This window comes from Centruroides sculpturatus, unplaced genomic scaffold (genome assembly GCF_000671375.1).
Source record: "Centruroides sculpturatus isolate CEXI.00-Female unplaced genomic scaffold, Cexi_2.0 scaffold268, whole genome shotgun sequence".
NCBI classification, from domain to species: Eukaryota; Metazoa; Arthropoda; class Arachnida; order Scorpiones; family Buthidae; genus Centruroides; species Centruroides sculpturatus.
Window position 1 is genome coordinate 254,720 of NW_019384499.1, and position 17,341 is coordinate 272,060.

At 31.3% G+C, this 17,341-nt stretch overlaps 1 protein-coding gene across 1 annotated transcript in view; it reads right to left on the reverse strand.

The window, feature by feature from the left end:
• Positions 1–3,955: 3,955 nt before the first annotated feature.
• LOC111622010 (quinone oxidoreductase-like protein 1) overlaps positions 3,956–17,341 on the reverse strand; it is a 45,843-nt gene continuing 32,457 nt past the window's right edge. The window contains exons 5-8 of the mRNA XM_023364312.1: positions 16,349–16,466; positions 15,044–15,149; positions 10,547–10,592; positions 3,956–4,710 (exon numbers count right to left, since the gene is read on the reverse strand). Coding sequence (XP_023220080.1) covers positions 4,611–4,710; positions 10,547–10,592; positions 15,044–15,149; positions 16,349–16,466 — 370 coding nt within the window. The 3' untranslated portion in view covers positions 3,956–4,610. The remainder of the gene's footprint in view (positions 4,711–10,546; positions 10,593–15,043; positions 15,150–16,348; positions 16,467–17,341) is intronic.

The following is a 17,341-nucleotide window of genomic DNA, read 5'->3' on the forward strand; positions in this document are numbered from 1 at the left end:
AAGCGACGCGCCAATTATATTAAAAGACGCTCTGTTTTTGGCTCTTTCCACCCTATGGCATTACGAACGCTTTTAAATCATACTCATCACGGATTAGGCCAGTAATGAAATAGCCCACTAGGAAATTTCCTCAGTGGTCGTATTGAATGTCACTGTCTTGGCCATCTGTTCAACAATTTACATATACGGGTCTATATTTGGTATATACTTCAGGGCCGAAATTTGTTGCCAAGTCGACCAGGTAGTGACAAACAGAAGGCGGAGCTCCACAAATCCGGGATGGATCGCCCATGAAAAATTCCTGAAACTATTCGACGGCCCTAATTCGATCCCAGATTCCCGAGTGGCAAGTTGACACTTTAACCTCTCGACCACTAGGCCGCCACAAAACGCCAGATACCGGGCAGTAAGATCTTGTAAATAGAATTAAGAATCGCTATTAATATATGCCTATCACGTGACTCAATTTAAAGTGTGTACAGTACATTCAAGATGACACCTAATAATCTCTCACTTGACAATAACTACACTTCTCGTGCCTTTATGCAAACATAGTAGTATTTTTTCAGGCCTACTTGTATTTTTTAAAACACTCTCCGTCGTGTGAGCACTAACAGGCCTGTCTTGCAAGTCCATTATGGGTTCGGCCAGGCACTTAATTAATGGGGCAGCCGGGTGGTGAGGGAGGGGCCGAAAAATTTCTGGGGATTTTTCGACCCATCCGGACTACATTCCGGTCTCTCTAGAGCAGTGGACTGCTACCCTAACAACTCAGCCATCCGGCGTCGGATACAGTATATACAGATATAATAGTGCAAACAAACAAAAAAAAAAAATACCTTTCCGCAATATAAAACAATTTAATGTCCAGTCAAGCTAGAGGTTAGAAGCAGACTAATAACTTATAATCTGAATTTTATTAAACTATGAAAATGAATTGCTCTATAAATTGTTTTTAAATATTTACAAGACATTGCAATGGTTTTAGATTGGATCGATGCAATTACGCAGCGCAATACGGGCAATCTGCCAAAAGGGAACTTCCTCCCGAGAGGACTTTCAATGGCTCCTATTTAGGTGTTACATCCGAAGAAAATCGGAAAACTCCACTCCACGTGGTCAATCCGTCGATCAGGCACGAACGCGCGACCGGTGTCCAGTGTTTGTAATGCAACGGATTGTAAGTCTCCAAATAGAAACGATGGAATCCGTATAAAACGTTTACAATGTGGACTCTTAAATTTATATTTGTTTAATTACTAAAGTGTTACTAATTACAATAGAACCCCGGTTATCCGAGGCAAACCGGTAAGTGAATATACTACGTATTAGCTGTATAATAAACGAGTTATTATGTAAGATTAAATTCAGGTTTAAAACAATGGTCGTGGCCGTCCGTTTTATACGAGTTTTCGGTTTATATCAGTAATTAGTTTTAATACAGTAAAACTTGTGTAAACCACAATCGCGCAGTACCGAATATAGTAAAACCTGTCCAAAGGGGAACCTTAATAAAACGGAAACTTGCCAAAAACGGGAAAAAATCTTCGGAACATAGTGATTTTGTGTTTAAAATAAAGTGTTCAAAACGGAACCACGCCAAACTGCGAGTCCAGTTTACACAGTTTCACTGTACATTTGGCAGGTTTCCGTTTTGAACAGGTTTTTTTTTTAATTTTTAACAGAAGACAGTGTTGCGAAGACTTTTTCTGTTTAGGCTGGCTTCCTTTTCATTCGGGCTCTGTTTTCGACAGGTTTTACCGTTTTACTTTATAAATGGCTCAAATTAAATAATTAAAACTGTTCTCTTCACATTATCCACAAAATTTCACATCTAAAATAAAATTGAATGTACAGTTATATTAAAGAAATACAAAAATAGAAAATTAAATGCTTAATTTTAAATTTATTTCTCAACAAATTTTATTACTATTATTTTTATTTTTCCATAAAAAGCTTCTTTTAAGAATTAACAATAGTTACACGGGAATAATTTTCTTAAAATAGATTTTTCTATCCATATTCAACAATTTTGTTTTAACTTTTGATTTTTCTCACTTGAATTTCATATTTATTATAATTAACCTATGATACTTAATAATTTATTCTAGTAGAAAATATGATTAGAATGATTTTTAATATTATAATTAAACCTTTACCAAAATTTGCAATTTTAAATGAGTACATATTGCAAATTTTTAATTTTTTATTTAATAAATTTGCTTTTATAACTTGAAAAAATACATTTTTTTTTTTTTTGAAGTTTAAATTTGGTAATTCTATATATCCATATCCAAAAATGTTTAAAAATATTTTTTCTAACATCAGAATGCATTGAAATTGGGATTTAATCAGATTAAATTCCCACAAAAATCTACTTTCCTTCATAAATAAATATATTATGACTAGAAATATATTATTGACATAGGGAGAAAATATCAAATAACATTTTGGAGGTTATCACAATATTGTATACCCAAAGAGTAAATTATGATAAATAATACTGAAATAATCTTCAACTGAATTTCCCAAACATTAAATCTTTTTCAAAGGACCCAAACATTGCTTACATTGAAACGTTTTCTATGATGTAATCCCATAATCTGGTTGACCAGCCAGGAAATTTTTGGGTACAGGCAATTTTTGGGCTCTTTTAAAAAAGATTTGGTATTATTTCTGAAAAAAAATTATTAAAATCTTATATAAGAATAAGATTTAAATTTGTTTTTATTCTAAATTAATGTAAGAACAGTTTAATTTCAAGTGAATATAGAAGAAATAATTAAATTTCTTAACAAAACTTTGTACTGTAGTAAGAGATAAGAACAATTAACATATATGAAACTACATCAGAAATAAAATGCATTTGATGCTACATAATTCTTAGTTTCTAAATGAAAAAATAAATTTCAATATATGGAGAGTGAGTTAATTGTTATAACAAAACTTGATAGCTTAGCATTAAGTAAATATAGATTTTAATACATTAAGTTGACCAAGTGGAACATGATAAGCAGTCCAGTGTATTTTGATGACAGATGAAAATGAAGATGAAATAGGAATATTTATCAACTTTAACATTACAACATTTTCAAAATATTAACAATTATTAACGTCTTATACATTTATTTATATTTGTGAACACTTCTACTTCTAATAAAATGAATTAGTGCTAAGCTATTAGGTTCTGTTTTAACATTCTCTTTTTATATGTATGCTTGTAACATTCCATAATTTATATTTTTTCTTTCAGGTATATTAGGATATATTAAATTAATAAAATCTATTCCATATGAAAAAATATTACATTAATTTAGAATAAATTTGACAATAACTTACTATTCTCTCTTACTAATAAGAGATTATATTAAAGTAAAATATAATATATATTCAAACATAATGTAAAGATTTTTCTTGAAATACATAGTTTACTAGAATTTTCAAACTATTCAATTTCCTAAATATTTTTGTTTTAAGAACTTGTCCTCATGAGACAAAGCACCAAAGATGAGCTCATTAACTCAATAGTATTCAGAATATTGTTTATAAATCCATGTAAACTCAGTATTCCAAGAATTAACAAGAAGTAATTTCAAATATAGTTTCTAAAGATTAAGCATTAAATCACATTATCAAGAGGTTGGACTTCAAAAACAGATGGAATCTATAACTGGCACTTTATTCCAGAAAATAAAATGAATTTTGGCATATCAACGTGTCCTCATTTCTTGATACATTAAACATTTCACATTTATAAACAGCATATTTATATATATATTATAAATTTTATGATTTAGATGTGTATATGTATATATTTAGAAATACTTTTTTTTTGATATTTTATAATAAATTTTTACAACTTAACAATATAATAGTTGAAATTAAAATAAATATTTTAAAGTAAAGTAAACATTATAAATCATAAATAAATTGTTGAAAAATATTGTATAACAATATAAAATTTTTATACCATGATTATAAAAATGGAATGACTATTATTATGATAAATTTTTTTTATTAAAATTATGTTGATGGATCAGTTAATTGAAGAGAAATCACAGTAAATTAATACTAAAAATTTTTAAAATGACAAACTACAAATATATATAGCAAAATTATAATAATTAAGGAACATAATCATAATAGGAAGCTTTATAAACACTATCTAAATACATCCAAAATTTCTAAGCACATAATAAATTATCATAAATGACTCGTTCAATGTTATGTACAGTACATGTTACAGAAGAATACTGATTAATTTAATTTAAGCTAATTAATTTTATATTTCATAATTTTTAATCATTTCTTTCATAATTTGAATGAACAATATCCTTAACTAATTCTTGAATAACTACAATATAACTTCCATGTTTTATACTGTATATATTGTATACTTTTGATGAACTTTCACAAAACTTTACTATAAATATTAAGGCTAGTTTTAGTTAAATACTGTAGTCTTGTCTGACTAAATAGATAAATGACCAGTAAATATTGTCACAGATGTAATATACTGAGGCCTATAATTACATCTAACAATAACGTCACAGAAAGCGTACGACTGCAGATTATTCACTTCTATTAATGAAGTTTTTACTTCAGAGTTATTACTCCATTTTCATAACAACTTTTCCGACTCGAATTTCAGAAAGACACTTCATGGCATCCGTTACTGAATCAAAAGGAACGGTATGGTGTATGTTAGGGCTGTCAAAATAAAATTGATTTTAGAAATAATAGAAAATTTATAATAATATCTTCATAAAATTTATTCTTAAAAAAAAAAATTGAAATTTTATATCATAAAAACAAATGTTAGACTGTATTTTCACATACAAGCTATATAAAAAAATTTCATCTGTTCTAGCTATAAATAACCAAGGATTTCTCCTACACCGGGTCATATAAAACAAAATATGTGTCGTCCTTAACCTATATCCGGCGTGAAAACTCCAAACAAAGATTGGCAAATGCTTTCGATGCTCCTCCTGGGCTCTTCTTCAGGCCAAATTTATTGTACTGGATTCTTAAATCGAATGTTTTTAAATAAGAACGTGCTCTGCTACTAGAAGTTCAAATAAGGAAGGTAATCATGTGCCTTTCCAAATTATAATTTCTTTATAATTTATATTCGTGAAGATAGGTTGTGCGCATCTTATAATAATCCTGTGTATTGTATAATACATTACGATTCATCATCCAATAAATACTGCCACACTGTTGAGAGATTCATTTCTTCTTTAAGATTGATGCAGGTTAATTTGCAATCTGCTTTTTAAATCTCCATCGCTTCCAAAGTTCTTAGATGTTCCTGATGACGAGTGGTGTGGATGACCCGTGCCTCATTAAAAATTGGGGTTATGTCCGGGTTTGTTGCATATGTAGACAATGCTGTCGTATATTTGTTGTGGGTGATATCCGCTTTATGTTCCTTTATCCTAGTGGCTAATGGACGTTTAGTGGATCCTACATAAATTAGTTGCCTCTGCCATCTATTAAGGGAATGGTGTATATTCCCGGTAGTCTGTTCGAGTTATGGGCGTCTGTTCCGTTTCTTAATAAATTATATATGGAAGGGTTTCTTCTGTATGTAATTCTAATTCCTTTTTTCTTTGCAATTGAATTATATATCGCTACCATCTGTGGGTTGTATGTTACGGGACCCTTTCCATATGTTCTTTATCAACTGTTCTTGATGCCTTTTCTTCATCAGTTTTACTGTTTATGTGAAGGCGTTGATTACATAATTTGTTTATTATGTTGCCATAACTACGGTCTTTAGCAACTTCTCTAATATACGATAATTCTTGTTGTAGAGCGTAGGTTGTGGAAGAGTGGGTATAGGCACTTTCTACCAAAGACTTGAATGCCACTATTTTGTAAGAATATGCATCACAGGAATTGATGGGTATGTATGATGGTATAGTTATGGGTTTTCTATAAACTTTTGTTTGTATTGCTCTTTCTTTAATTTCAATTTCTATATCCAAGAAGTGGATTTTTTCTTCACTATGTTGCTCCAATTCCAAATAAAAGCCATAAGGGTTGTTGTTCATGGTTGTCTTAAATTGTCTTAGATCTGGAGATGTTTTCCAGAGAATTATAATGTCATCTATATACCTCCCATACATGATTATGTTTGGGAGAAAGGGTGGTAGGGTTTTGGTTTCTAACGCCCTAATTACCATTTCGCACAAGTCCCCAGATAACGGACTTCCCATGGGTACTCCTCTTTCTTGTGCATATGTGTTTCCTTTGAACTGGAATACCGAACTGTAACAGGCTAAATGGGCTAATTCCAGTATATCTTGGTGCAGATTAGTATCATTTACTTTTTTTATGAGGAAATTTCTCAGTGCACAAAAACAAGGTTGTATTTTTATCAATGGGTATAATGATCTAAAATCCCATACTGTGGCGTATCCTGGCTTGTTTACGGTTTTGAGTTTTAATACCAATTCTTTTGGACTTGAGATATTGAATTGGTATTCTACTAGATGTGCACACAGCATATTATGTACAAATTTTTCAAGTTTGATGGTAGGTGCTCTTCCTTTGTCTACTATAGGTCTTAGCTGTTGTCCTATTTTATGTGTTTTGGCAAAGGCAAAAAGTTTAGGTACATCCAGAGCATCCTTAATGATGTCTTTCATATTCAGGTTCTTGACTAGTTTGGTGTTGGCGATTCGTTTAACCCTTGCTTGCATTTTCTCCACCCAGTTCGTTTCAACTTGCGTGCATTGTGTTTCTGATAAGTATTTTTCTAATTCTTTCTCGTATGTTTCTCTCTTCATTAGCACCATAACTCTGGCTTTATCAGCTCTGGTTACCACAATATCATTAGATTTTATCCATTTGGAAGCTTGACTTAATTTATGTTTGAGCTGTGAAATGTCTTTTGATTCTCTAGCTCTACTTATTCTTAAAGAAGATAGCCATCTGTAGTACTCTTTGTTTTTGAGAAAGGCCTCTTATAAGGTTTTCAAGATCTGGGATACTAGAGTTAATAGTTTCTTTTTGGGATGGAGGTGGTACATAAGCCAGACCAAATTTTAGTATCTGGCTAACAAAGTCCGGAATTTGTATATTATCCCACACTACAAACGGAGCTTCCATCTTAGTGGATCTTTTAGATACTTGAAATTTCAATATCTTTCATTTTTAGATTAAAACAAACCTTTAGGTTGTATTTTAGTCTGTTATGAAAGTTAACCTGCTTCGCATTTTCAATACGTAAAATATTAGGATCCTGTTGAAATAAGTTGTTCTCCACTGCAATAATTCTGGTTATCATCGAATATACCTTCTTTCTAGTATCTCTGATAGCTTTTGTTAGGCACATCCGTCTTACCTTATTAATTAAAGGTAATTTGCTACTAGAAGTTCAAATAAGGAAGGTAATCAGAGAACGTTCTTATTTAAAAACATTCTATTTAAGAATCCAGTGCAATAAATTTGGCCTGAAGAAGAGCCCAGGAGGGGCATCGAAAGCGTTTGCCAATCTTTGTTTGGAGTTTTCACACCGGATATAGGTTAAGGACGACACATATTTTGTTTCATCTGTTCATGGATAAATCATTTCTTATTGAATGAAATGGAAGAAAGTTTGATGAAATACAAATATATATTATGTAAATTGAAGTTCTAATTCTATATATATTATACAGAATAGTAAATATATACTGTATATATAATCTTTGGTTTATCATTAGTTGAATGTTGAAAGTAGACAAATTATAATTTGTCTACTTTCAACATTCAACTCATAAATTCTTATTTTTGGCTTCCTTAATTAACAAGCAATTTGTTTATTTTTAATAATTTCAAATGAATTCTGCAGTTACGAAATTAACTCTTGAATTATAAGAAAATTTAGTATTAGATCAATTTAAGATCAAGGTTCATATACTAGAATGCTATTAACATTGGTGGCTTGTGGCATCTAATAGGGAGGTGTTGCAACGTGCATATCACATAACACTAACATAATCATTTTTATTTTGACATTTTGGTCAGCATTGCTTTTTATCAATTTTAACTTACAATTAATGATTTTATCAAAACCAGCATCAATCAAAACTTTATATAAAAATAAAAATGATTCTATTTATTTGTTGAAACTGTGTCTTCTTCTTCTTGTTTCTTCTAATTCTATGTCACGACTTGGTGCATTTATCGACACTTTAATGCAAATAATTTCATCATTCACTTTTAATTCATACAGATACGCGTTTTGGGCTTTCGCCCCTCTTCAGTCTGTTACATCGATAGGTTGTGACTTGTGTATACAGTATCAGTCAGGCACTTTCTATACTTCCCACTCCCCTCCCCTCCCCTCTTCTCCAGACTTTACGGCCTCACCTGCATGCCTCGTAACCTGTAACGTGTCACTTCCCCGAGTGCTGCACACAGCCTCGCCTGCAACTTGTATAAACATTCAATTTTAATAATTGTAGCCAGTTTTTATGAATGTCAATGCTTAGGTTCTTGTTAATATTATTTTTGTCTGTAGTAATTTCGTAGCTTTCCTTGAATTTTCTTTTGTACCAATTTTTTTCTTTGTGTACTATTATTGCATCATTCTTGTCTATTTTGCAGTTGTGGGTCATGCAATGTTCATAAAACACAGAGTTGATTCTATTATACTTCAGAGTTGATACGATGTGTTCTTTTAATCTTGTTTCTAATTTCCATTTTGTTTCTCCAATGTATACTTTTGGCGGTTTGCATGTGCAAGGTATTTTATAGACGACTTCGGTAGTGTTGTATTTGTCTGGTTGTTTATTTATGTCAGGTTCAGCCTTCCGGATTCTTTTTTGCAAGTTGTTATAGGTTGGGGCTAGCTTTATATTTATTTTATCAAAACTTTTGTTTACCTGTTCAAAGAAGCCACGAATGTAGGGGAAGATTATGTATCTTACTATGTTTTTATCTCTGTTTTGTTTATTTTCCAGCCTTTTGTTCATTTTTCTTTCCCAGTTATTTAGTATTCATTTTGGGTAGCCGTTTAATAGGAATTTAGTTCACAGTTCGTTGAGGTGTTTTTTCTTCTTCTGTAGTGAGCTTGTTCTGTTCTCGATCTTTTTATACTCCGTGATGAATATGTTTTCTTTTATGTATTGCGGAATGTTTGAATTGTAGTTTAACACATTCCTGATCTCGCATGATTTTTTGTATGGCTCGAATTCAATCTTGTTTGCTTTCCTGATTATTTTAATGTCGAGGTAATTTATTTCCGTGTTTGCCTCATTTTCTACCTTGAATTTGATGTTATCGTTTAATTTGTTTATTTTTTCTTCTATTTCTTCTAATTTTGTTATTTCTTGGTCATATAGTATAATTATGTCATCCACATATTGTTTATAGAACGTTATGCCTGTAAACTTTTTGATTGCTTGATCTATATCTACCATAACAAGTTCTGCTAGCTTCAGGCCTATAACTAATCCCATGCTTATGCCTGTCTGTTGCGTGTAGAACTTATTGTTGACTTCGAAATAATTGCTCCTGTATGCAAATTCTATTAGATCAATTACTTCTTTTTTAGTTTACTTTCTGTTAGATTCCAGGTTATCGAAGGGTACATGTTTATTATATCTAGGCTTGCAAGTCTGTAATTCTTGCTCATTTTTATATTTTCCCTGTCATTCATAAAAACTGGCTATAATTATTAAAATAGAATGTTTATACAGTTGCAGGCAAGGCTGTGTGCAGCACTCGGGGAAATAACACGTTACAGGTTACGAGGCATGCGGGAGAGACCGTCAAGTCAGGAGAAGAGGGGAGGGGAGGGGAGTGGGAAGTACAGAAAGTGCCTGACTGATACTGTATACACAAGTCACAACCTATCGATGTAACAGACTGAAGAGGGGTGAAAGCCCAAAACACGTATCTGTATGAATTAAAAGTGGATGATGAAATTATTTGCCAAGTGTCGATAAATGCACCAAGTCATGATATAAAATTATAAGGAAAAAAAAAAAAATGATTCTATTAGTGTTGAGTGCTGCATGCCCTATTGTGACAGCACCCCCACATTAGATGCCATGAGCAATCACTAGTTATTAACAAAACAATCACTGTTCAATTTATAAATGACAATATACTATTTATAAATTTTTCTAAATTTTAAACTTTCTATGGGAAGACAGTCTCACTAGCAAAGAAATTAAGTGTTCTGGTATCATGTGATTAACAACAATGAAATTGCTGAAGTTGTTGATTAGCTTCCATTCAAAACAAAACACTTTGTTTAGATTTTTGTTTCTTCAGATGGGTCTTATGATGTAAACAAAATCTATAAAGCTAAAGTTACTGGGGTTAATATTAATATTTGACATAAATTTAAACTAGATGTTATAAAATGTTAATTTCTACATTAGCAAATGTTTATAACATAATTGCTACATTAAAATTCATAGTTAGCCAGTTATTTATTATTTATATAATAAATAAATAAAACTCCTAAGCTTTTTCTACAGCTTTAAATTTACAAATAATTAATATTAAAAGTTATATTTAAGTAGAGCTTTAATAAACTTACACAATTATACCGTCTGCCACTTTTTCCATAATATCCATAAGAATATCTAATAAATATTAAGGAAATACTGAAAACTTTAAAATAATAAATAAATAAACTGTATTTTTAGGTCATTTAATTTCAAATCCAATCAAAGCAAAAATTTTTGGTTTTCTAAAATTTCGACATTTTGTAAATGCAAGCTTTAAACAATATGTTCTTGTAATGGATGTAACATATTAGAATAATATGCTGCTAAATACAGTGGAACTCTATATTTGTAATATTTGATATTCGTCACATTTTGATGACTTTTTTATTTTTCTATATTCATCAGTATTTTCTGTATTCATCGTCATTCCAACACTGGAAGTGGCACTACAATCGCACATCCACGCCAATCAGCTAGCTGTAGTTAATCAGTCTGCTTTGTGTGGTCATCCCGTGTGTATTGTTGAGTTATTGAAAAATCATCAATGTGAGAAAGCAAGTTCCAATCACTCCAAAATGACCCCCAAATGTTGCTATAGTCAACCAAAATACAAATACATTCAATAATAATGTAATTGCCTACTTCAGAAAAGTTTTAAAAAGCAGAAAAAAAACACAACACTGGACAAGTTTTTTATTAAATCAAGTGCTACTGAATCATTGGCAAAACAGACCCCATGATCATAACTGGAATTACCTAATGTTTTAATTGATATGTCTTCTAAACAATAATACTATATTAATAATACTGTTCTTTCCCTTCTATCACTATACTGTATTTATTTAGTACAATAAAGATAAAGTTTTACAAACAACATAATTTTTATTCTTGTACCTATTTTTCAGGATGGGAACGGATTACAGTAGAGCCTCGATTATCCGACTCAATTGGGGACTGGGGTTGGTCGGATAATTGAAAGGGCGGATAACCGAAAAGTATGAAAAAATCCATTATTAGTGTAGTATATCATTATATCCCATGTAATTAGTATATTAGTATTTTAGTATATCGATATTAACCTACTTCGCGTTGAATTTTCATCGATGTTAAGCCTAACAAAATTTTTTTAAAAATAATAATCGTCGCTATTGTATCGTTAAAAATTAGAAAATTAAGCCTCATTTAAATACTGGCTCCCTTTCATGGTCGAATGAGTGTTGCCAGCTAAAACACGTAAAAATAATATTAAAGTAGCCAAGACATAGCCAATGTAGCGCCACATCACTAGCGGACATTTGAAATTTGCCGACTAGGACGGTCGGTTAACCGAGGTGACGGTTAATTGGGGGTCGGATAATCGAGGCTCTACTGTAATTGAATATCAGTTATTTATTATGAGAAAAATTGTTTCTATATTCATCATATTCCATATTCGTTAGGCCCTTAGGAACAGATTAATGACGAATATAGAGGTTCCACTGTATATTAAATAATAATAATTTGTTATGTTTATATGTTTTAGCACATCTATTCTCAATGTTTTTTGGCCATGTTTCCCATTTGAGCTTTTTTCCACTTTCAAGCTCCCACCTAAATTTTTGTTACAATATTGTTATGATTTCCATAAACATATCAAACCAATATATACCCGTAAAATACATCTCTTTCATCAATATAATAGAATGTACACACATTTTCCAATTTCTTGATGGTTTACAGATAAAGTTGAAAAAATAAACTATGACCAAATCTTCTACAACTATGTTTAGACATGCCCTGTATTTTCAGCAAGGATGCACTTCTAGGAAATCAAATACTATGATGTTCCACTTATAGTTAAATCCCTCCGATATAACCAACCTTCATAAAGACTACTTTTTCTTGGAACCATTGGTGGTTTTACTGTAATCTCTTTGTGCAACCATACACTTTTGCCAGCACTAGTAAAAATCCTCAAAATATTTTTGAAAACTATTCTTTACCATCTCTTTCAGCGTGATCCTTGAAGTCATCTCTTGATCTCTTCAGCAGTCCTAAAATGTTTCCTTTCATGTGATATTTCATTCTTGGTAAGAGGTAGAAATCACAGAATCTGCTAAGACAGAGGAGTAGGAAGGTAAGGCAATATAATTGTCTTACCTGCCATGCTTTGCAAGTTGTTCCCTCACAAGAATCAATTGATTTGTAGGAGTATTGTGTTGCAATACCCAGTGTTTTACCATACATCTTTCCAATTTCTTTTGACAGATGGCATTGTGCAGATGGACAAGTATCTTCTTGTGCTTTTGCTTGGTGACAGCCAAACTGTTCAAATTAATTCAAAATGCATGATTCCTTTCAAATCAAAGACTCTCCAGCATGACTTTGCCCTTTGAATGATCATGTCAAAACATTTTTGTTTTTTGGTAGATTTTGATTTCCATAGTAATGACTGTTGTTTTACATACAGTATTTTCTTTATGACAAACTATCATGAGCCACCATTCGGGATCAGTTTCTTCAGGAAATCTGAATCTTGATCTGCTTTGTTGATCAGTTTCCACTGGTAATCATGCACTCCTCTTATTGATCTTCAGTGAGTTTCCTTGAGATGATGTTTTGGCAGATACAATACATCTGCAGTTTTTCTGTAAGAATGGCAAGCTACATGGTAACTCCCCACAGAAATTCGTACCTCCTCTGCAATCATAGCAACTTTCTCTCAATAATTATGTTAAACAACTTGCACTTCACCCAATTTTCCTTGTTTCTTGATGTGGAAGAGCATCCACTTGTGGATTGGTGTTCACAGAGTTTTGGTCATTTTTGAACCTCATTCATGCTTGAGTGGTATTTGTAAACACAATGTTTGGTCTCCATACACTGATTGAAACATCTGCAGCATTTCCTTGACTGATTTCCCCAATTACCAGCGAAATTTTAAGTTAGCTCACTGCTCAAAATGATCCATCTCTGCAATCTGATTTGGCTGAAAGAGATAGATTCAATTGTTTGACTGTTGCACTATCTATAAGTCACTGACTGCAAAGCTATTCTAGTTGCACATAGCTTAAAGATTGCATCACATACATTGAACTAACATCATTATTAATTAATGCCAAAATCACATTGGTCTGAAAACTTTTTGATCCTAGTGGTATATTTTCATTTGTACAGTTTGTACAGTACAAGATTAATTTAGAAAAATTAAGAATAATATTGAACATTGGGTACATAAAAAGCAAACAAAAACAACAAAAAAATGTGATAATACTGTAATATTTTACAGTAAAAATAAGAACGGATGAAAGGAGAATCATGCAAGGCTGCAGGCTTAGTATCAATACCAAAGCAATAGATGAAGTGTCAGTATCAGAGGAGGCATATCTAGAGAAACAAATTGAGAAATACAGTCCCATCACCATTACTGAAATTCCAAACAGAGGTTGAACTGCTCTTGTATTTGATACTCTAATTAGCTCATATGATACCATAATGCTGAGACAAATAATTCTCATTTCACTTATTCTCAATCTTCTAGTATTTCAATGTAGCTCAAAGAGTAAAAACAAATACCATTAATTAACACTATGTCATTTCTTTATGAGTTAAGATTCGTTTGGAATGTATTTTAGGTTACACAAACAGTCTAAAGATCTATTTACTTTTTTTACAAATTTCTTGTCAGTAAATTTTGGTCCACCTCGAAACATTCTATACAAATTAGCTAGCTTGCAAAAATTTCACATAATTTTAAAAGCAGTTTTAATGTGTGTCTTGTTTATTTTAAATTAAATTTCAAAAGTTTCTAATTATTGACAAAATTTTATGGATAATTATACCTCACCTTACATCAGTAATTGGTTCCAGGAGAACGACTTAAGTCAAAAAACGACGTAAGTCGAATTTACTTGTCTCCGAATCTACTTGTCACTAGGCTAAACCATAAATTACCATTTCCCAGTTCTGTATTTTATTTATTAATGCATTTTCAATAATATATGGTTAATAAGGATGTATTTTAAGCTTACAAACAAATAAGTTTTAGTTTTTAATATAGTACAGAAAAAAGGAATCTAAATTTACGAATGCATGTACTGTAAATACAGTACATACTTGTAAATGTACAGTATATATTTTAATTAATATGATTTTATGTGCTTTAAACACTTTTCTAATGATATTACGACTTCAATATTTGTGGCGGACAGACGTAAAGTCGAATAAAATGACTTAATCTGATTTTTATTTTTCCATATATTTTTTTTGACAAACGACGTATAATCGGGAACGACGTAACTCGAAACGACGTAAGTCGAGGTATACCTGTATTATTAATAATAGCATGAGTATTATAGATGCTCTAAAACATTCACAGAAGCTGGAAACAAGATAACTAATAATTACTTACCACTTTAATATTTCTTCCAGTAATTATTTTCTTAAAAATACAAGTGTTTTTGACCTCTTTATCAGCTCTCCAAAATAACTGCTGAAGTGTTAAAACACCAAGTAATTAATAGATGCTCTATTCTACTTAAAAGTAATCTCATGATCAATGGTTATTTAACTTATTAAATTAAATAATCCTAATTAGAAAAGGATACGCAAGTATCTCCCTTGCTGAGTTGAAGATAATGACCAGGCTTGTTCAAACAGAAATCCAACACTTGCACATTTCAAATACAATGTCCTAGAATTTGGTGGGTCAAGCTACAAAATAAACAATTACTAAGTATTTTACTTACAAAAATTCTAGAAAGATTTTCAATTATATTTTTATAATAAAGATATTAAATTATATAAACATTAAATAATAGATTTTTGATGATAAATCATTATAAAACAAAATTCATTTTAACTAACTAATATAAAATATTATATTTTATTATATCAATATTAGCAGTGGCAGAACTATAATGGTGCAAAGTTGTTCAGGCAAACTAACTAGCATCCAGAGCCAACAAGAATCTAAATATGTCAAAGAAAAAGCCAAGAACCCTTCATCAAAACAATTGTTTTGATCCTCAGTTGATGATTCTTTTCCTCAATGAAAAGCTGAAGGCATTTTTAGGTGATGCAAGTCCATCCTTTGTTAAAGAGGTGAGGTTGAGAGGGAAAGGGGCCCACATTAAAATTTTAAACCATGACACAAAATTAAATTGTTCTGCCTCTGTATTTTAAAATTTAAAAATTTGAAGAAATGCACATATAAAATTTAAATATTTGTTGCACATGAAGTTCTACTTAATAAAATAAAAGTAATTATTTTTGACTTAGAAGCAAATTTTTTAATTTTTTTTAATCAAATTTACACTTGTAATAAATAACATTAATGGTCAGTTGGATGGTCAAGTCTAACTGCTAATATCCAACTGACCATACTAATGTGAGGGGCCAGCCGGGATATGGAGTAAAGACTCTTATACCACTTATTTGGCAGCTATTCTTTTGAATAGTCCTCAGTTTGTCCAAAAGAATTACTTTTCTATTTAAAGAAAACAAGGGTGGAGGGCTTTAACTAATATGTTAAAAAGAAGGATCTAGGGGGTAAATACTAGATCTAGTCAGGATCCTTGACACCAGTTAATCAATTTTATAATTCACAGATTAACACGCGTATTGAATCGTTAAGGAGATAAGATAGTTTTGATTCAGACACCTTAGAGACATTTCTTTAACAATAAAATATCCAAAATTTAATAAACAAGAAATAAATTACAAAATTGAATTCTCAAACTATAATTATGGAATGTTGCAAAGAGAGAGATTACAACTTCAATTAAACCATACTACCTCAAAATATGTTTTTCTTCTTCTGTATTTTAGGTTCCGGGCAAATGTTCTTGTCTTTGGTTAGTTCTTTGACGGCACATAAATAAGCATTTTCTTCTATTTAAAAACTTATTAACAAACTTTGTATGAACTATGGGATTCGAATATGGGCGTTGGCCGTAGGGATACAATATGGAATACGTCTGTCTTCCTTTGGATCTTCTGGCGTACTCCCCGAATAATACTAAAGAATCCCTGTTTTTGATGATTTTCTCCAATGAGAGAATTGTATTATTCCCACATGTTTAGGAAGAGTGGGGTTTACAGAAGAGTAACTGGACTGTATGTGACTCAAATTTATGAAGATAAGGAAAAGCAAAAAGGATGCCGAACTTCCGTTGAGAAGGAAGTGAATTTTACCAGTTTCCTTCATTTTTAACATTAAAACTTTTCATTTAAAATCAAAAATACTACTTCTAAAAATTTATGTATTTGACATCGATTTCCAATTAATTAATTGGGGGTGTGTCCAGAATCTCACACTAACACACACAAAAAAAGGCATCAACCTACTGTTCTGGGAAACCCAGGATTTCATTTGGGCAGAAAAAAAAGGTCAACATATACCTTTGAGTATGATCTTGAAAGATCACACCCAATGGGTATATTGGACTTTTTCTACCATCCAGTCTCTCTGCTGTTGTATAATTGGCCAAACTCATAATGAGGTTGGAAAAAAGACTCTCTTAGTGCCCACAGGGCAGGAGGAGTTAAAAAGAAAAATTTATGTATTTATAAGAAATGAAATTCATCAGAAAATATATATTAATTATCCACATGCAATACAGTAGAACCTCGAAAACTCGTCCCTCGATAACTTAGCACTCCGGATAACTGGTCCACACCTTGGCAGGGCGAAAAAATCCTTAGTTAATTAATTTTCATTATAGACAGCTTTATAAAAGTATAAAAGCTCTCATAAAGTATTTTTCTGAGGTCTGTCTTATCAGGTAAATTACTGTACACAGTGTATTCATTAATTTTCATTTTCATGTAGTGGCTCTATGCCTTCATAAAGGACGTACTTTTCCTTTGTTTAAGGGTATTTGTTGGGCAGTTTATTTGTTATA